This window comes from Bos javanicus, chromosome 1, assembly GCF_032452875.1.
Source record: "Bos javanicus breed banteng chromosome 1, ARS-OSU_banteng_1.0, whole genome shotgun sequence".
Taxonomy (NCBI): domain Eukaryota; kingdom Metazoa; phylum Chordata; class Mammalia; order Artiodactyla; family Bovidae; genus Bos; species Bos javanicus.
The window spans coordinates 43,419,548-43,441,329 of record NC_083868.1 but is presented as its reverse complement, the minus strand read 5'-3'; the positions used below and the strand labels follow the sequence as shown (position 1 = coordinate 43,441,329).

The following is a 21,782-nucleotide window of genomic DNA, read 5'->3' as shown; positions in this document are numbered from 1 at the left end:
TAGCCTTACCCTTCTAACATGGTTAGAACATTCTCAGGGCTTCTGGGTCCTTTTTGATGATTGTAAGGGTAAGTACTTTCTTGATTTCTTTTTCCAGTATTAATTACATTGTTTAAATAATTTATTATTTATTACAATTAATTAATTTCTTATCTTTAAAAAACTTTTCTTATCAATCCACAGAATGTGGAGATCCTAATTTGTTCCTAGATTTCTACTCTCTAGGCAAGGTGAGGGGGGTGCAGAGGATAAGGCAGAAGGGCATTAAATTATACGAAATTATAGAAAGATCATTTCAAGATCTTACCAACATTTGTTGTAAAAAAAACAACTATTTTTTTTCTACCTAGAGAATTTCCTCATCTTATTTTTTAGTTAGCCAAAAATGGCAGTTCTGTTGTGTGCCAGAACAGATGCTAAGGGGTAGAGAGAGAACAGCAGAGGTGGCTCTCAACTGGAGGTCAGTTTCTTTCACCAGGGCTCCCGGTCTTGATCCACCTACCGCAAGGGGTCCCTGTCCCCAGGGAAGGTGACTGCCTCTCATCTGGAATTGAATTACGAGCACATTTTTTCAATGAAACTCCTCATGAGTTTTGTTTTGATTTTACGATACTGCCAGTTCTCTGTCATATATATGGTATGCTGACATTTTCACTTGCCACTTATCTCTGTTCAAAAAACTCCAGGGGTTCCTTTTAGTCTTTCATCTGGATCTAAACTCTTCAGCTGTTATTCAAGGCCTTCTCCCTTCTCTTCTACTTGATGTTATATGAACTTCACCTTTAGTGAGCCTCCACCCCTTGAAGCAAATAACAATATTGTCTCTGTATGTAACTTATTTCTGCTTAATGCCCCCAAACTTGACAACTGTTTACTATTAGCACATCCATATTTATTTGTATAGTAATATTTGTTATACTTGTGAAATAATTTTTATAATCATAAGTATTATCAATGCTTATATTTTAAAAACGTCTTAACAAAGTTCTGAAAAAATATTTTTGACTTCTTTTTTGAAAGATAATTTCACTGGGTTTAGAGTTCTAGGTTGGGACTTCCCACATGGCTCAGTGGTAAAGAATCCACCTGCCAATGCAAGAGACGCAGGATACATCCGTACAGTTCCTGGGTTGGGAAGATCCCTATAGTAGGAAATGGCAACCTACTCCAGTATTCTTGCCTGGGAAAGCCCATGGACAGAGGAACCTGGTGGGCTACAGTCCATGGGGTGGCAAAGAGCTGGACACGAATTAGCGACTAAACCACTGCCTATAGGATCAGAGTTCTTACCTGTAAAATGAGGAAGTGGTCTGGCTTATCAGTTCTGACCTGCTTTTCTGCTGTGACACACATAGCTATTCTGGGATGCAGTTAGGTTACTTGGAAATCGTGATCTTTTCAAGGCTTACATTTTTGTGTTGTTAGGCAAGACCTGAGCAGCTTTAGTTCTCATCTTTCTGAGACAGTATAGTTCTAAGAACTCAACCCGGTATCCTTTGTCTGTGAGGTTTTCCCACTCTCTGCTGGCAGAGAAATGGGAACTGTGCTTATACAGTTTCTCCAGTAGGTGGAGATATATATCCCTTATGTGTTTACTAGTGTGTTCACTTTCAGTCAATTTATTGAGAGAAAAATTATGAAAAGTATACAGTAAAGCATTTCCTCTAAGACCTCAAATGTTCAATTATTCTTTACTTTAAAAATAAATTTATTTAAATAGCTGATGATTCCACAGGAATTATTAATACAATATATTGTGCACTACAATTAAAACCTTCTCCTCAAATTGCCAAGTTAGAACTTTTGTTATGTTTTTAAGTCATTTAAAATGATTTTTATATTCAGTATTTCCTTTTATGACATTTTTATGAAGAATGTGCAGCTTCTTAATAGTTTTTCCAAATTATGATTTATTTTCATACAAATTAATGCTTCTTGTCATACTTTGCAGAGCTCATTTAAGGCCCAGAGCAAAACTCAAAAACATGTTTCAGTGGAGCAGTTTAGCCCTGGCCTCTGTTGATGTAAAGTACCAATTTTTTTTGTTGTTTTTTAAAGATATTTCAAGGAAACAAAGATTATCACCAGGATGTGCGTAATAACTTTTTGCCACCAATTATTGCACGTTTTATTAGAGTGAATCCTACCCAATGGCAGCAGAAAATTGCCATGAAAATGGAACTGCTTGGATGTCAATTTATTCCTAAAGGTAATTCAACAATATGTTTAAGGTATCTTGTTTTCATTGCATTGATTAAAAATGACTTCGCTGTTCTCTGAGAAACTAATAATAATGTGCTTATCCTGTAGTTATCATATCTTCTTAAAGAGATTTTTAAAAAGAAATAGTTATCCCTATTAACTATCATATTAAATATCAAACTGGTTTCTAAAGTTACAGGTGGAAGAAGAAAGAGCATCACTGATGAGACAAAGAAAAGAGTTGGATTTCCAAATGTAGTCTCAACCTTAATCATTTATAATCAGGTCTCATGTAGTAGAATATTTCTATCATTTAAGCACTGATGATTGTAACAGTCATCTTAGCCTAAGTACATTTTACTTTGAATAAATTAAAAGTAGGAATAACTTCCATCAAAATTATATAATATTTTAATACTTTGTTTACTGTTATATCCCCCCAAACTACCATAGTGCCTGACACATAGTACGCCCTCCATAAATATTTATTAAATGAGTTGAATGAGTAGTAAGCATATATATTGTGACAACATTTTTATAGCTTTATACTTTCAACATTCTCTATCCTTTCAATATCATCTGATATTCTCCTTCCTAAGAAGATTCTTTTCGGACAATTTAATTATTTAAAAAACTCAGAAATCAAAGTATATTTGTGCATTTACTGCAGAGTACATTTATCGTTCTGACATCTTTCTCTGAGATTTAAAGTTACTGTGCAAAACTAAGTACTGTGGGAAATGTTAAAGACATTTAAAATTACTATTTTTTAACTATGATTTTTATAAGCAAAATGTAGAAACTTTTCTAAACCATTTTTCAAGGTCGTCCTCCAAAACTTACTCAACCTCCGCCTCCTCGGAGCAGCAATGACCTCAGAAATACTACAACCCCTCCAAAAATAGCCAAAGGTATGCCTCCTTTAAAAGTGAGCATTCAGTATTCCCTAGTTTTGTGGTATAATTTTCCATAAATATGTTAAAAGCATTATAAAGTAACTGTTTTAATCAAGTTGGTATAGATAAAAGAATAAAGAGTTTTAAAATTTTTTTCAAGGTCGTGCCCCCAAATTTACTCAACCACTACAACCTCGAAGTAGCAATGAATTTCCTACACAGACAGAGCAGACAACTGCCGCTCCTGAAATCAAAAACACTACCGTAACTCCAAGTGTGACCAAAGGTATGCAGACCAAAAATTAACACCTGTTTATAGGAGTGAATTTGTTTGTTTTTAACAAGTTTTCAGGAACATCTCCAGCTTTTAAACCCTCAAAGTTTTTTCCCCCTTGTTTTTTCAGTATTGCAAAAAGTTCAACTCTATACCTTATAGAAAAAACTGGCTGCATTGTTAAGTTCTTTTATCTGTTACAATGTAAAATGATTCTTTAAATATTTAGAGCTGGCTGCTGTATTCTAGGTTCTCAGCCTCACGTTCTCAGCCACTACCCCCACCCATGACCATGTACCCCGAGAGGAATTTAGGATGGAGAAAAACGGAATACTGACTCTAAACAGTTACTGCTGCTGCGTCACTTCAGTCGTGTCCGACTCTGTGCGACCCCATAGACAGCAGCCCACCAGGCTTCCCCGTCCCTGGGATTCTCCAGGCAAGAACACTGGAGTGGGCTGCCATTTCCTTCTCCAATGCATGAAAGTGAAAAGTGAAAGTGAAGTCGCTCAGTCGTGCCCGACTCTAGCGACCCCATGGACTGCAGCCTACCAGGCTCCTCCATCCATGGGATTTTCTAGGCAAGAGTACTGGAGTGGGGTGCCATTGCCTTCTCCGCTAAACAGTTAAGATACCTATTAATGAATAATTTCAGTGAGCTCAGACTCTTGCATCTTTCCCTACATAGAAAAGCATTACAATCATTAATTAGATGATAAAGTTATCATCTAAAATAATTAACTTTAGATGATAAAGGAATCATAAAATTCATTTTGTGATTTTTTTCCCCTTCTATAGCTATAAATACATGGAGCCTCAGCCTTACAAAGAAAATTTTTCTAAAAATAACTAAAACCATAGCAAGAAGCAAACTTTTTTCTGATTGTATATTAATTTGTTAGATAGGGATTTGGTAGCAAAAAGGGAAGAAGAAAAATAACAAAAGGTTTGGTGAAAATTAATATACTTTTTTAAAAACAAATAAAAGATACTGTTAACATTTATTTTAAAAATTTGATCTCTTTTTTTAAATGCTTATAGTTACTTTTTAAGACGACAAATACTGTTTTCCAATTTACTTTCAAGCTTGTTTATTATTGTTATATAAAATGTTAACATATATAAGCATACTAGTTTTTGATTTTACTAGTTGAAAACAAAATTTCAGTTGAGTTCAGGAACAAAAACATCACATCAATGCCATTAAGGAATTGATTTCAGTGTTGACAGATAAAAAGCACCCTAATTTTCAGGACAGTGCAGAGAAGAGAAAGCATTCATTCAGAGTAACTTAATACAATTTTAATCATTCTCATTTTCTGAAAATTTGTCTGGATTCAGATAGCTTTCTACAACTTTCCACATCAGTTTCCTTCGTATCTTCTAAAGTATTCCCAAAGAGACCTGTGTCTTTCTCATGCTGCAGGAAAGGCTAGTGTTGATTGAAAAAAAAAAAAAAAACTTACAACCTAAAAGTGGAGAATTGTGTTTTATGCAGGTTCTTACTGAGGACTGTAGTCTGGGATACAGCCGCTCAGGTAGTTCTATGAAACTGTTATAAAGACATAAAGGAGGAGCTGGGATATATAGGAATTTTTGCTGGGGAAAAAGAGATAAAAAAACAAGACATCTAAAGTTAACGGTTTTAATGCTTTTCTATGTAGGGGAAGATGCAAGAGTCTGAGCTCACTGAAATTACTCATTAATATGTATCTTAACTGTTTAGAGTCAGTATTCCAATTTTCTCCATCCTAAATTCCTCTGGGGGTACATGGTCATGGGTAGGGGGTAGTGGCTGAGAACTTGACGCTACACTCTGATTATTGAAATTGCGGGCAACATTTATTTTGTCCACTTTAGAAAGAAGCAAGAGTTGACAGAGACAAGAAATTTCAGCATCCCACAAAGACCTTCAATTTACAGAAACCATGCGTTTGGGTGGAATCCCAGACCACATACCATATGGAAGAATAGTCATTTTTAAGTGTTGCTCATCTTAAAATCTGATTATAGAATTTTAAAATCTTAGGTCTAAAATTGTTCTTAAAGCATTTTATTCTGGAACTAGGGTCCATGTAATCTTTAAAAGACTAACAAAGAGCATACTAATCAAAGAGCATTTTTGATTGAAGACCTCCTGTCTCCTTTTCTTTGAAATAGTACTGTATAGAATTTATTATTTTTTGAACCTAAGCATATATTGTATTAATAATACCTCTGATTAAGTCAAACAGTATCCATCTTAGCCTGACTATTTTCTCTACAGTTTCACACATTTTAGGGATAAAGCACTTATACTTTTCTAATGTCTTAGTCCTTTCTATCCTGAGTCATGATTTCTGTTGTATGCCCTTCTCCTTTCTCCATTTTTACATCCAGTGTAAGAGTGATGCTGGTGAAAATCACGTCATGGTCAGATTTGTGCTGCTCTAACATCAGGGTCCTCCCTCAGTACCAGCTGGTGGTCTTTCTGTTTCCCTGGTTAGTTCTTCTGTCTGTTCCCAACAGTAGTTGTTAGAAACATTCTCTGTATTTTTCAAACCCTTGACCTAGAGATCCTCACTCACTCTCAGTTACATCTTCCACTTCACAAAGTAGAAGCCATTTGAAGGGCACTTCAATGGAACCTTTTTCTGGAACCTGCATACTCATCCATTTCCCATCCATCCTACTTCTCAGAGGCCTGGTGTTATGGATTATCTTCTCCCTTCCTGAATCTTCAGGCTCGCTCTTTCTTTGGGTTATGATGATATGGAGTAAAGGAGATGCAGGTCTGGAGCTTCCCACCCAGTAAATATCAGCAGTTGTTGCTATCGTCACCCTCATGGCCAGGAGGAGGTTAAGGAGTGGGGGAAAAAACCAACTTCCCAGATGACCTTTACTGTTGTTGAGTCGCTCAGTCATTTCTAACTCTTTGCGACCCCAAGGTCTGCAACATGCCAGGCTTCCCTGTCCTTCATTGTCTCCCGGAGTTTGCTCAAACTTGTGTTTGCTGAGTTGGCAATGCTTCCCAACCATCTCATGCTCTGTTTGTCCCCTTCTCCTTCTGCCCTCAAACTTTCCCAACATCAGGGTCTTTTCCAATGAGTTCGCTCTTCACATCAAGTGGTCAAAGTATTGGAGCTTCAGGTTCAGCATCAGTCCTTCCAATGAATAGTCAGGGTTGATTTCCTTTATGATTGACTGGTTTGATCTCCTTGATTCTTGATCTCCAAGGGATTCTCAAGAATTTTCTCTAGCACCACAATTCAAAAACATCAACTCTTCGGCGCTCAGCCTTCTTTATGGTCCAACTCTCAACATCCATACATGACTACTGGAAAACCATAGCTTTGACTATTGAACCCTTGTCAGGAAAGTGATGTTTCTGCTTTTTAATACGCTGTTTAGTTTTTTTTTTTTTTGCATGTTGCATTTATTAAATACATTAAAATCTGCAATGTAACAAAACGTTTTCTGCATACGAAATTCAAAACACCATTTTAAATGAACAAAAGATAGCTCACTTCATTTTTATTTTTACAACTAGTGTATAATACACTAGCTCAGCTCCACCACACTACCTGTTCGTTCTTTTTTATTTGACATTGTTCACAGACTAGTACATATTACAATAAGAGTGCTGGATAAAAACATGAGGTACGAAAGTGGTTCAAAGATTATAGGTCATGCTGTTTAGTTTTGTCATAACTTTTCTTCCAAGGAGCAAGCATCTTTTAATTTTGTGGCTGCAGTCACTGTTCACAGTAATTTTGGAGCTCAAGAAATAAAATCTGCCACTGTTTCCATTGTTTCCCCATCTATTTGCCATGAAGTGATGGGATCAGATGCCTTGCCATCATCTTAATAGTTTTTTGAACATTGAGTTTTAAGCCAGATTTTTTACTCTCCTATTTCATGTTCATCAAGAAGCTCTTTAGTTCCTTTTCACTTTCTGCCATAAGGGTGAACCTCTGCATATCTGAGGTTGTTGATATTTCTCCCGTTAATCTTGATTCCAGCTTGTGATTCATCCAACCCAGCGTTTTGCATGATGTACTCTGCGTACAGGTTAAATAAGCAGGGTGACAATACATAGCCTTGACATACTCCTTTCCCAGTTTTGAACCAGATGACCTTGTTGTTCAGTCTCCCAGTCATGTCCAACTCTTAGTGACTCCATGGACTGCAGCACACCAGGCCTCCGTGTCCCTCACCATATCCCAGAGTTTGCCCAAGTTCATGTCTACCATCTCATCCTCTGATGCCCTCTTCTCCTGCCCTCAATCTTTCCCAGCATCAGGAACTTTTCCAATGAGTCATGTGTTCACATCAGATGACCAATATACTGGAGCTTCAGCTTCAGTATCAGTCCTTCCAGTGACTATTCAAGGTTGATCTCTCTTAAGATTCACTGGTTTGATCTCCTTGCTGCCCGCAGGACTTTCAGGAGTCTTCTCCAGCACCACAGTTTGAAGACATTAATTCTTTGGTGCCCATGGGACTTTCAGGAGTCTTCTCCAACACCACAGTCTGAAGGCATCAATTCTTTGGCATTCTGCTTTCTTTACGGTTCTGCTCTCAAAACTGTACCTAACCACTGGGAAGACCATAGCCTTGACTATATGGACCTTTGTTGGCAGAGTGATGTCTCTGTTTCTCAACACACTGTCTAGGTTTGTCATCACTTTCCTGCCAAGAAGCAATTGTCTTCTGATTTCATAGCTGGACTCACCATCTGCAGTGATTTTGGAGCCCAAGATGAGGAATTCTGTCACTGTTTCCACCTTTTCCCCTTCTGTTTGCCATGTAGTAATGGGGCCAGATGCCATGATCTTAGTTTTTTTTTAATATTTAGTCTTAAGCCAGCTCTTTCACTCTCCTCCTTCACCCTCATCAAGAGGCTCTTTAGTTCCTCTTCACTTTTTGCCGTTAGAGTGGTATCATGTGCTTATCATGAGGTTGTTGATGTTTTTCTCGCCTATTTTGGTTCCCGCTTGTAACTCATCCAGCCTGGCATTTCTCATGATGTGCTCAGTGTATAGCTTAAACAAACAGGGCAACAGCAGACAGCCCTGTCTTACTCCTTTCTTGATCAGTTGTTCCATACAGATGACCTTAAGCAGACCATTTTCTACCCAGGATTCTTTATCTATAGAGTGAGATCACTTAATCCCCTTATTAAGTGATCTCCAAGTTCCCGCAGGCTCCAGCATTGTGTTGGTTTCTGCCTTGTTCATACATGCATTTGGTTTCAATACTTAATACTATTTGCAGAATACATCATGTGAAATGCCAGTCTGGATGAATCACAAGCTGGAATCAAGATTGCCAGGAGAAATATCAATAACCTCAGATATGCAGATGACACTACCCTTATGGCAGAAAGCAAAGAGAAATTAAAAAGCCTCTTGAAGGTGAAAGAGGAGAGTAAAAAAGCTGGCTTAAAACTCAGCATTCAAAACATGAAGATCATAGCATCTGCTTGCATCACTTCATGGCAAATAGATGGGGAAACAATGGAAACAGTGATAGACTTTATTTTCTTGGGCCCCAAAATCACTGAGGATGGTGGCTGCAGCCATGAAATTAAAAGATGTTTGCTCCTTAGAAGAAACACAATGATAAACCTAGACAGTGTATTAAAAAGCAGAGACATTACTTTGCCTACAAAGATGTGTATTGTCAAAGCTATGGTTTTTCCAGTAGTCATGTACAGGTGTGAGAGCTGGACAGTAAAAGGCTGAGTGCCAGAGAATTGATGCTTTTAAACTGGTGTTGGAGAAAATTCTCGAGAGCCCCTTGGACAGCAAGGAGATCAAACCAGTCAACCCTAAAGAAAATGAACCCTGAATATTCATTGGAAAGACTGATACTGAAGCTCCAATACTTTGGCCACCTGATACAAAGAGCCAACTCATTGGAAAAGACCCTGATGCTGGGAAAGATTGGAGGCAAGAGGAGAAATGGGTAACAGAGGATGAGATGGTTGGATGGCATCACTGACTCAATGCACATGAGTTTGAACAAGCTCCAGGAGATGGTGAAGAACAGGGAAGCCTGGCGGCTGCAGTCCCTGGGGTCCCAAAGAGTGGAACACAACTTAGCAACTGAACAACAACTTGGTACTATGTTGTTATTTTTTCACATCTGTAACTATTTTGCAGTCACTTCCAGTACCTAGGTAATATTTTATTATAAGGAGGATACAGTGATTTACTTCCTCCCCCTCATTGTTGAGCATTTGGATCACTTCCCGGTTTTCACTCTTCTGCAGACACAGTAGCAAAGATCTTTAAAGGTACATCTTTGAATGGCATCATAGTTTTCTCCTAAGAATAATTCTGCATAGAGAATTGTCAAGTGACACCTTTTTATAAATTTTGCCCCCAAATGCCAATCAGAATGATCTCAATAGGCATTGAGACCCTCTTCAGCAATTAGTTGTTCTTTTAAATATTTGCCAACTTGATAAGCAAACATAGCATCTTATTCTTGTCTGAGTTCTACTTCTCTGATTACTAGTGAGGTGAACATGTTTAATGCTCCCTTCTTTTTTTTTTCGCTTGTTCAATAAGTTTATTATTGTCTTTATCTGAAAAATTTTGATAGCAAATTGAGGTTTGGTTTATTAACTCTTGGCAGCCTGTTCCTGAACTTGAAGGAAGCTGATCTTTCTTCTGAGCAAATGACATTTTGGGACAGTTCCACCTCACCTCTTCTTTTTAACTTCTTTCTTAGGCTTCTTCTCATATGCTAGATTTTCTCATATTACAGCATGAGCTTTCTTATACATCTCCTCCATCATGTCTGTAGTTACGTTGTTCTTTATGTACTGAGAGAATTGTTTCTTGTAAGCATCCTCATATTCTTCAATCAGGTAACGCATGTAATCTGCAGCATTGTGCTCCACGATATGCTTTCAGTGTACCTCGCATTGAATTCTTTGCTTCTTAATGCATTGCTTTATTATCTCTACTGACCTTCCTGTTTATTTTTTACTGTAAACTCTGTAATAGATTAACTATTATTAACCTCTTATCACATATGCAGAAAATATTTCCTGGTTTATCATTTGTCTTTTAATCTGTCTTGGTGTTTTAAAAACATAGAATGGTGGAGCAAATAATGCAACAAATTTCCATGTTATCTGTGAAATCTCTACAGTTACCACTTGTGCCCACTGTCATGACATAAATTATGGGGTTGTTTTTTTTTTGAGCTAGAAAAACTTTGAATGATGATACAGTTAATCTTTACTCTTCTCCTTAATGATTCTTTCTTTGGTGTTAATGTGTTTTTGTCTGCTGCTGTTTTTCAGATGTAGCCTTGGCCGCGGTCCTTGTCCCTGTGTTGGTCATGGTGCTCACCACTCTCATTCTCATACTAGTGTGTGCTTGGCATTGGAGAAACAGGTTAGTGCAAAACCAGTTCACCTGACTGGTCCTAGAGGGGATGTTTCCAAATATGAAATAGAACTAAATATAGAAGATGAACCCTTTTGAGAGGAAGAGTTAAGGTGGTCATTAAAATAAAAATATGTACATTTCTCCTTTATTCCCATAAAAAATGAGTAAGTTCAATCCCGTAAAAAGTTATTGAGTACCTTTATTATATCAAACTTTGTGTTACACACTGGGTTACACACAGTAGTAAGGTATAACAGACACTGAGTAACATTTACTGAGAGAATGAAACACATTCTTATCTCCAGATTGTCTGGCAGATTGACCACTGTACTTTGGCTTGATGAGTTGTACGTGAAGTGCAGAGGAACACAGATGCAAGAACTTTGAGAGTTACCTGAAACCTTCTTTCCAGAAAAGAGTAATCCTCATATTTGACAAGTTTTCCCTTAAAGGAGGAGTTGATTTTAGCTAGATAGAGGAAGAGAGAATGGCCCAGACTGAGGGCATGGCTTGGGAGAAGGCACAGAGATGTGGAATGTAGGCAGAATAGTGAGTTGTCTCACAGGGGCTTGGCATGGGGGAGCACTGGGAGACTCAGAAATGAAGCCTGGGTCTGGACCAGGAAGGCTTTCTGTAGATGGGGAAGACATTGACCAGTGTTCAGCGGGCAGGTGATACTCTCAGATGACTGTAGGTAAATGGTGGCAGCAGTTGGTGAGGGTGGATTGAAGAGACAAGAGACTAGAAAAGAGAGAGATGAGTTAGGAATCTACTAAGGCCAGGCAAGAACATAACACATCAGTTCTAGGACAGGGGGCAGACATGAGGGGGAGAGTTTGCCAGTGGTGTCAGTGGGGGGCTTGATGGGCTGCTTGCCAGAGGAGGAGGAGGATCTAGGATTCACTCCAGTTTCTGGCTTGTGCAGTTAGACCAGTAGGGATAACATAGCAGCGGGGACAGCTTTGGTGACTTAACAGGTTTGGAGGGAGTTCATTTGTTTAGCCATTAAATATTTGCGCTCTGACTCTGTACCAAATATTTGAGCCATCTGGTGGGAATCCTCTCGTGAGCCCCAAAGTCTGTCCAGTGGGAGAGAATACATTGCAGATAACCATCCACCATGGAACCTGCTTGTCACAGGGCCGAGCTCTCAGGGCAGATAGGAATCACAAGATTGGAGATAAAACAGTAGCCCGTGTTCAACAAGTCACTGGGTTTATTACACGTAATTAGCACAGAACTCAGGTTGGGCAGAGTAGGGAAAGTGGGGTAACGAACCACTCCAAGGAGCAGTCTGGAAGGAGGCGTCTTGGCACCAGCAGCAGCGGTCTCTGGTCCAACTGCAGGCCTTGGCCCCAGCAGGGCCACAGGCAACGTCCATGTGCATGGGGTCAGGGCCTCCAGCCAAGAGCCTTCAGGTCACTCAGCTCAGTGGTCTCCTCTTATGGAGTAACTGTTACCCAGGGGAGGAGTCCTGATTCCTTTGGTCTCTCTGTCTGTTCCTGTGCTATACATGGCCCATCAAACTTCTGATCTAAAGTAATGTTCTCAGTGTACCATGCTAAGACACTGGCAACCCTACAGCAGACGTTTCAAAACAACTCTTAGGAAAGTTCACCTTGGCCACTGGGACTCCCATTTTGAACTAGGTAGCAAGTCGTACAGGCTTCCCTGGTAGCTCAGTTGGTAAAGAATCTGCCTGTAATGCAGGAGATCTGGGTTCAATTCCTAGATCGGGAAGATCCCCTGGAGGAGGGAATGGCAAGTCACTCCAGTATGCTTGCCTGGAGAATACCATGGACAGAGGAGCCTGCTGGGCTACAGTCCATGCAGTCGCAAAGAGCTGGATATAGCTGAGCAAATAACACACACACAAACACACACACATCATAAATAGCTTAAATCCCGTAAGTTTCACACAAGAGGAGTAGGAATCATAACACAAAAGAAATCCCATCAAAACAGGACTGACTACAGTGTGTTCCATGGGAGGAAGGACCCTGTCTGCAGGACAGCTTAGCATGGCGGGGGAGGGTGAGGAGGGGAAGGAGGGAACAGGGCTGTTGGAGAGTCCAGGAAGGGAAGTTTATGCTGCTCTCCAGCAATAGTGGTGATGAGAACATCAATGGCAAATCTTTATACAAAATCAAATGAAATGCTGACTTTACACATTATTCTAAACGCCTTACATGTTTAACTCATTTAACCAGTTTGTAAAGCAGGTATTGTTACAGATCCCATTTACAGAAAAGGAAAGTGAGACTGAGAGGGCACAAGTAACCTGCCGAGGTCACCTGGTCAGCACATGGCAGGGTGGGGATTTGGTCCAAGCCTCTGACAATCAGCTGATCAGGTCTAATCATCTACGGTTAAAGCCCCGGGCCGGGGGGTGAGGAATGGTGAGCAGAACTGTTTGAGAGCCCCGAGACAAGTCCTGGGATGAGTTTGGGATGGTGTCTAGAGGACTCTGTGGGTATTCAGACTCCACAGAGAGGTAGATGGAACACGATCCTGTTCAGGACAGAAGGTCTGAGCTGCAGAATTAAGGTTACTTTTAAGAACTTAGTGAATGAAATTGCAGACAACTGGCTTTGTGACAAGGAGCAAAGAGGAACTGCCATTAAGGGGCTTATGGAAGGTAGCCAGGAGAAAAGTAATAATAAAAACAGCTGCCACTTACTGACTCCCTGACCCATGCCGGGCACTGTTCTAAGTACTTTACATGTCATGAATAAACAACCTGAAGCTTTTTCATTTGAGATCAAGAATATGCCATCCTATTTTATAGTACAACCATTGGACAGCTTCAGCACCTATCTTCTTATCCACAAATTTTACACTTTACTTCCTTGAAATAATGAAGTATTATATTTTAAATACAGCCATACTTTTAAGTGAGGAAGCTCTTAGTATCAATAATAAAAACACAGTCTTATACTGGAGAAGAATGTGTCCAAGTAGGAAAGGCGCATACCTTGGGCTTTTGAGGAAGCCTCATTTGTGATCATGAGCAAATCACATAACCCTCTGGAGCTCATTTATAACAATGCAACAGCTTCTTTCTCTTTAGCTTGCAGAGCATTATTTTAATTAGATTTACATTCTTGAACCAGAAAATGTCCTTTCATGTGCTTGATATTTTTCTCTGTAGATAGCAGTTCTTAATGCTAGGGAGGGATGGAAGTTTCCCCAGGGAAAGATGTTCTGAATTCTGAGGAGTGGGCTAAGGAGAACCTTCTCCACAGCCCGCATGGTCCTCAGCTCTCTCCCTGTTAGTGATGGTGTGGCTTGTCCTGGGCAGGGTAGAGGAATCAGGTCTACGCAGTTAAGGATATGTGTGACACTTTAAACTTCTCAGGGGCAAAGGACCGTAGGGAAAAAACAGTAAGTTGAGAAAATAATAACAATGGAGAAGAAAATGTAAGGGTTTTGTTATTCTTGTTGTCCTGTGAACTTGATGAATCAACAGATTTGTGAAATTTGTATTTGAAACCAAAATAAACCTAACATGTCAGGGTTGGGTCTCTGGTTTGATTCAGCTTTTTTATCTACAGAATCAGTCTTTAAAAAAAAAAAAAAACAACTCTTTATCCGTTTTGAGTGGGAAAGAGTTGGTTAACAAAATAACTCTGTCAGCAGATAGTTGCTTAATATTTATTGAGAGTCCAGAATTCAACCATGGCAACTTTGAAAGTCAAATGAAAAAGAGGTCTCCCCCGGGTAGATCAGCAAGTAGCAGTGTGTACTCTTGACTAATTATTAACTTTTGAGTGTTTATCTTACTGTTTCAGAGCTTTCTTACTAGTGAGTTCACTCTATTTGCTTTTTTTTTTTTCCTGTATTTTTCCAGAAAGAAAAAAACTAAAGGCACCTATGACTTACCGTACTGGGACCGGGCAGGTAATTTACAGCTTCATATCTCTTCATGGGTGAAGGAGCCTGGTAGGCTGCAGTCCATGAGTCGGACACGACTGAGGGACTTCACTTTCACTTTTCACTTTCATGCATTGGAGAAGGAAATGGCAGCCCACTCCAGTGTTCTTGCCTGAAGAGTCCCAGGGACCGGAGAGCCTGATGGGCTGCTGTCTATGGGGTCACACAGAGTCGGACACGACTGAAGCGACTTAGCAGCAGCAGCAGCAGCAGCAGCAGAGGGAAGCCCTGCCCTGTAGGGGGCGACAGTAGAAGAGGAAAGCCATTTTCAGGCCCACATGAACTCCCCGGCACTGTTAGAAAAATGGCATTCCTCTTCTGTTCTGATTTTTTTCTTTTCTGTAAAAATCTCCTGTAGTCGCTGAGTAATGAAATGGAATTTCGTTATAAGAATTTCTCATAACACACGCTTTGCTCTTTTCCTTCTGGAAACGTGTCTGATTTGCCTCCATGTACGTCTCTGTCTTGAGACCAGCTTTCTGCATGGTATACGTGAACGCTAGGCAAGAGGTGGGAGACTGCAGTTCTGGTGACAGCGTGGCTCACTCTGCTGTGGCTGTTTGTCCCAGTGGAGCTAGTCTGCCATCTCTGCCATGAGTTGTCGTTCCTTCTGATTCCTACTGTGTGTGGCAGGTGGCAGCTTGCTGCAGGTCACAGCAGGGCCCTTCTGCGGGTCTCCCTCTTCCCCAGCCTCACTGGAATGACTGTTCGGAGCCCAGAGAGTTCACTGTGACTAGGGCAGAAAAGAGCAGTGGTGGGGTCAGATCCTGTGCCGCTTCCCCCCACCCCCCGCCCAGGGTTAATCTTAGAATTCTTTGAACTTATTACTGTATTAAAAACCACTGCTGTAACAACTGTCTGGCTGCACTGTAACAGCAGTGGTTTGCTTCAGTTTGCTTTTGATAGAGATTTGTACCATGTTCTGCTTTGCATTGGATAGTCTATCAAAGCAGAAAATAAGCTTGAACAACTTAAGGAACTAGAAAAAGAAGAACAAACTAAACCCAGAGCTACTGGGAAGAAGTAAATAATAAAATGAGAGAAAATAGAGAATAGGGGAAAAACAGAAAATGGCAAGTATTGGCAAGGATGTGAAGAAATTGGAACCATTGTGCACTGTTGATGGGAATGTAAAATGGTACAGCTTCTTTGGAAAGTAGGTGTATTTTTTTTGGTCAGTTCCTCAAAGAGTTAAAAATACAATTACTGTATGATCCAGCAGTTCCACTTCTAGGTGTATACCCAAAAGAATTGAAAACAGAGTCTTGAATAAATGTGTCTACTTCCATGTTCATAGCAGTATTAAATAGTTAAAACATGGAAGCAACCCAAGTATCGATCCACTAGTATATGGATAAGCAAAATGCAGTATACACATAAAATGGAATGTTAAGCCTTAAAAAAGGAAATTCTGTACTATATACTACAATGTGGATGAACCTTGAGGACTTTATGCTAAGTGAAATAAGCCAGTCACAAAAAGAAAAATAACATATGACTCCGTTTATACAAGGTACTACTTATATATAGTATTCTAAAGACAAAGTAGAGTGCTGGTTTCCAGGGACTGAGGGGAAGAGAGAATCAGAAATTACGGTTTCATGGATGTGAAACCTCAGTTTCACAAGACGGAGATAGCTGGAGTGAGGGTTGCCCAACAATGTAAACATATGTAGTATCACTGAGCTGCTTAATTAGTGGTTCAGAAAGTTCCCTGGTGCCTAGTGGTCAGGATTCCAGGCTTTTCCTACTACTGGATTCAATCCCTGGTCAGGAAACTGAGATCCTGGAAGCCGTGTGGGTGCAGCCAAAAAAAAAAGGGTAAGATAGAAAATGTTATGTATATTTTACCACATTTTTTTTAAAAAATTCTTGATCATCAAGGCTCATTTTATAGATCTTTGTTACAGAAATGGCTTAAATGCAGCAGAATTTCTCCCTTCGTATACTGTTACATTTCAAACATAGCTTTCTCTTTAATGGTCTCTCTTGCTTATGATCACCATGAAGGTTGGTGGAAAGGAATGAAGCAGTTTCTTCCCGCCAAATCAGTGGAGCACGAGGAAACCCCAGTTCGCTACAGCAGTAGCGAGGTGAACCACCTGAGTCCAAGAGAGGTCCCCACCATGCTGCAGGCGGACTCCGCAGGTAATCACAGCACAGCCCGGGCTCGAGGGCACACCGCTGAGCTTGCTGCAAAGTGCTTGGGTATTCACAGTATCCTTTATCTTTTCCACGTGTAGGAGATGAGGTAGTTTCCAAATGTAGAACCACTTTTTAAAAAAGACCTCAAGAGAGTCACTTCTGTGTCTCAGATGTTCTATCCATAAAATCAGGGTATTCATTTCTTAAAAACTTTGGGTATTTTGTCTGCTTATGTGGAATTTCATTTGGTTTTATTGGGAGTTTGGGGGTATTAAAAGGAGAGCAGGAAAAAGACACAGTGGCCTCAGTATTTATCCTGTTAACCCAGTGTATATTTTAAACATGTCCTAATATTTGAAAAACATGAAATTATTTTTCAAGACCAATACAGTAATGGACTATTTATTTTCGAATGAAATAGTTATCTGTAAATCTGAAGAACACATACACTCTTTATGCAGAATTCCATGAATGAAGCTTTCTGGCACATTGACATACTACCTTGAGATAACATCTTTTTTAATTTTGAAGTTGATTCTTGCAGGAAAATCCATCCGTCTCCATGATAGCACAGGTGCCATAAAGATGTGTGTGTTTTCAGGGTAAGCCTGTGGCATTAATGAGAGAACTCTTCTGTTTGTGTTTTGCGACACCCAGAGTATGCGCAGCCACTTGTGGGAGGAATTGTGGGCCCCCTCCATCAGAGGTCTACCTTTAAACCAGAAGAAGGAAAAGAAGCAGGGTATGCTGACCTCGATCCCTACAGCTCCCCAATGCAAGAAGTTTACCACGCCTATGCAGAACCACTGCCAGTGACCGGGCCTGAGTACGCAACACCAATCGTCATGGACATGTCCGGGCACCCCTCAGCTGCAGCTGGCCTGCCCTCAACTTCCACTTTCAAAGCTGCAGGGAACCAACCACCCCCCTCAGTGGGAACATACAACACTCTCCTCTCCAGGACCGACAGCTGCTCCTCGGCGCAGGCCCAGTATGATACCCCGAAAGGTGGGAAGCCGGGCCCAAGCGCCCCGGACGAACTGGTGTACCAGGTGCCGCAGAGCACGCAGGAGGTGTCAGAAGCAGGGAGGGAGGGTGAATGTGACGTTTTTAAAGAAGTCCTTTGAAGGTGATGCTGCTTTTTACGAAGCGTCATTTTAAAGCACATGGCCTTTTTTGTTGTTGTTGTATTAGTGGTAGAACGTATTACTTATCTGTCACGGATGTGGTTGAGGGGAAGTGTGATGACCGAGGTACAAAAAACTACTAATCTTACCATCTTGCTTTAAAAGGGTTACTGTGGCACAGTTACTGCTTGCCTATGAAATTTCAAACATCTTGTTTGTTACTACTGTAAAACACTATTTTATACAGAAAAGGCTCCCTACTATGCACTTCAAAGAAATTTAAAATCACTGAGTATTTATTACTGATGCTGCAGGTACATTGATGAACTCGAGATGGCTCTGTAAGCCTTTTTGGCAATAACGCATGGTACTGTTCTTAAAATGTCTAATGGCTTGAAATTCAGCAATTTGTGAAAGGTGGGTACTATTGTGATTTCTTCCTCTTCTATTCCTGTATTGCTTTCTGAATTTAAAAAATATATATTGATATAATCATGGTTTTGATTGCAGCATTATATATTTAACCATCTTTTCCTTAGGAAGAGCTGTAGCTGGGAAACTGACCTGTAGAGAGCAGAGTGATTTTTCACTTTCTGACACTCTAATGAACGTAAACATTTCATAGTACATGACCTGGTCTCATCCCTGGCTTGTTCCACCTGGGGCCCTTGGGGCCTGCCCCATTCTCATGTTATAAATGCCTGAGTGTTTTCAGTGCGTGATGCTTGCTCTATCAATCTCATTAATTTAGATCCCCTAGTGTCTTCATGCGGAAACAGGAACTTTATAAATTAAAAAAGCTATAAAGGAGATCCTCTGCTCCAGACTTTATTTGCAATGGGATTCTTCCTAGGAGAGTGTGAAAAGTTAAGGACTTGTAAACGTGAACACTGTAAACAATACCCACTTAATATTTCTCAACGTGAAAGGCAAAATTATTCCTCAGGAATCGTATAAATTACCTCCCCTCCACAAAAGTAACCAAATTGTTTTGGTTTTATATACAGACTCTTTGAATCTCAAGGTATTTATTATTTTTAGTGAAATAAATAAATATTTTCCCACGGTAAGAAATGCAAACCCAGCATGTATTTTTCGGCTCTGTGTGATTATGCCATCTATGTGGTCGGGGGTGTGAGTAGTCTCGTGTATCACAGGGAACAGAGGGAACAAATGTTTTAGCATCCTAGCAAAGGAAAATTCCTATCTTGTTTTTGATACCTCTGGGCAACTTCGGTCACCCAGAAGTAGTCTAAATGACTGAAATAGAAATCATCTGCAGTTTACTAGCCTTAGTGTAGAAACCATCTTTAGAAGTCTTCAGATTGGTAAGATGATATGAGAAGCTAACCATATAATTAAAATATATCAATTTTACATCCCCTAGTTTATAGTTAATATTGAAATGTACTTCCCCAGCAGGTTCTAGTCTTTTCTTTTAGCCTGTACCGCCAGATGATGGCAGAATTTGCTAAATTTAACCAACTATGTACAGTGTTCATTTTGCTTGCTTCCATGAGTCTTTCAGTATTGTAAAACGTTGAACCAAAACAGAACTGCCAAATTCTACAGCCTCCCTGCGTTCTAGTTGTATGATTTTGTTGGTCTTATTTTCAGTTGCTTTTCCTTTTTCCAACAGACTTTTGAGGCATAATTTTATTCACTGAAAAACCAATACACATTTTGTTTCAAAATATTTGAAACAAAAAGCACAGATGTTGAACTTTTATTAAAACAGGTATGAATGTGTAAAGCACATAGTCATCTCCCTCCAGGTGGGAAGAGAGTAAACCAATTGCTTTATTTTTTTATTCATCTTTAGTATACAAAAATCTACTTTCTAAAATCATATGCCTATTAGAAGCTTTAAGAGAAATGAGTTCAGTAACTATTTCTTTTTTCCAAAGATGCTTGCTATTTTTAATTGTGCGTACCTGATTGTTTTCCCATAGAACTTTTTTTTTTTGAGAAGCAAATGTTTTCTTACATAATGCATGTTTTAAGACTTGATTCATATGTTGCCACTGTGCTGTCCCTGAACTACCAATAATTTTTATAAAATATCTAGTTTTTAACTACTATTATATATTTTACTTTCCAATTGAGCTGAGCCTGATAAAAAAGGTTGTTCTGGTTTGTACTTTTTAATTCGTTTTCATATTAGAATTTTTTTTTTTTAACGTTACTATGTCTGATATATATACAGCTTTGGAGACAATCAAGTAACAACTGAAAATGTGAAGGTAACAATTTTTTTACAAAATTGCCTTGATTTTTTATTCTTTGCTTGAAACATGTAAAAAAAAAAAAAGTCACTGTGACTTACTGGGTTAAATTTTTTCCTGTTAATGCAGTTATAAAAATAGAATCAGACAGTGGTACAGGAAATGTGGCCCTTAAGGTTTCATAAAATTACACTGACTTCGCTGTTACTTGATCTTAGGAACCAGCACAGTTAAAGGTAAGATATTGTGAATGCTGATTTATATTGTATTAAAAGCTGTAAATCTAAATAGATCCTATTGTGTATGCAGGGTCTAGCCCAATTATTTAAGTTCACGTTTCGCTATTTGCACTTTGCATTGAACAATGGGTTTATTTGCTGTTGAAATGGTTCGAGTAGAAGATTTATACAGTAATTGAAAATATGTTATGTATACATTTGCCCTTCTCCCTCCCATCCACAAGAGGGAGCAGAAAATGAGCTTATTTAAATATACATGTGGCCATAATTCTGTGGAATGTAATAAAGCTTGAACCTCTTTCCCTGGGCTCCAAATTGTTACCTGGAGAGCAAGAGGGTTATGGGAAAACACCATGTCAGATAATAGGATTAGAAAGAACAACTAGATTAGGTGGGACAATAAAAGCTTTTCAACCCTCTTAAGAGAAATCAGTGAAGTTCTGTTTATTTAAAGAAAAAAATTACCTACTGGCTTTGCCTTTTGGTTCTGAACTTGAAATCCCTAAATTGCAATATCTAAGTAAGAGTTGGATATTTTTAGGTCAACTGTGGCACCAGTTCTCATATAATCCAACTTGTAACTAGTTTCTTCTTCTCATCTCCTCCTCTTCTTTTTTGGCACTGGGAAAGGTAGAAACAAAACATATATTGAAATACGTATTGGAAATAAAAATGGCTTTGAGTGTCAGTGATATTCTCCCAGAATGTACTTTTCTTACCTCGGCATGTACTGTAGTCACTCAATATTTGTATATGTTGCTAGAATTTGATTGTATAAATAGTGAGATTTTAATGTGTTCATGTGTTTTTAATAAATTGTATATATGTGTCTTGTTCCTTTTTTTTTTTCTTAAACCTTGAGGTTTGTAACAATTCTCGTACTATACAAAATACCAGATTCCTCAATTTTAAGATCAGCCAGAAATATTATGGCCAGTGTTATAGTATTCACAGTAACATTTGAAAATGCCACCATTAGTGTTTGACTTTTTTCTGTAGCCAGCACCATCCTTTCTGAAGCCAGACGCAGCATCCACAGTCTAGCTGTGGCCCCTGGCTGTGTGGTATGAGGGGATGATCAGCTATGCCTTTTCCACCTGAGTTATCAGAAGGATCAAGTGAGAGGTATGTGTGAACATACGCTGGGATTAACAGCACAGAGTCCATATTCAACATGTAGGTCTGAGTTCAACCAGCTACTAGTTTTCTCCCCCAACACCACTTTCAAGTATGTCATTTATTCCTGTTTCTGACCTAATATTTATACACCCTCTTTAGAGAGGCAGGTTGTCAGTGATAATTATCACTGTCTCCCAGTGATACCAATTCTTTCTACACATACCTCTTCTGACA

The 21,782-nt window shown here is 39.3% G+C and overlaps 2 protein-coding genes across 14 annotated transcripts in view; one reads left to right on the top strand and one right to left on the bottom strand.

Annotated features, from left to right (window-relative positions):
• The window catches only part of DCBLD2 (discoidin, CUB and LCCL domain containing 2), a 90,114-nt gene extending 68,856 nt beyond the window's left edge, over nucleotides 1-21,258 (top strand). For both annotated transcript variants that reach the window (XM_061439494.1, XM_061439418.1), the window contains 7 exons: nucleotides 2,059-2,209; nucleotides 3,027-3,113; nucleotides 3,259-3,384; nucleotides 10,673-10,766; nucleotides 14,611-14,660; nucleotides 16,704-16,841; nucleotides 17,496-21,258. In XM_061439494.1, coding sequence (XP_061295478.1) covers nucleotides 2,059-2,209; nucleotides 3,027-3,113; nucleotides 3,259-3,384; nucleotides 10,673-10,766; nucleotides 14,611-14,660; nucleotides 16,704-16,841; nucleotides 17,496-17,965 — 1,116 coding nt within the window. In that variant the 3' untranslated portion in view covers nucleotides 17,966-21,258. The remainder of the gene's footprint in view (nucleotides 1-2,058; nucleotides 2,210-3,026; nucleotides 3,114-3,258; nucleotides 3,385-10,672; nucleotides 10,767-14,610; nucleotides 14,661-16,703; nucleotides 16,842-17,495) is intronic.
• Nucleotides 10,940-21,782, bottom strand: part of ST3GAL6 (ST3 beta-galactoside alpha-2,3-sialyltransferase 6) — a 135,138-nt gene continuing 124,295 nt past the window's right edge. For all 12 annotated transcript variants that reach the window (XM_061439674.1, XM_061439559.1, XM_061439769.1 and 9 more), the window contains 2 exons: nucleotides 14,643-21,050; nucleotides 10,940-11,501 (listed from right to left, as the gene is read on the bottom strand). The gene's annotated coding sequence lies outside the window, so the exon portion shown is untranslated. The remainder of the gene's footprint in view (nucleotides 11,502-14,642; nucleotides 21,051-21,782) is intronic.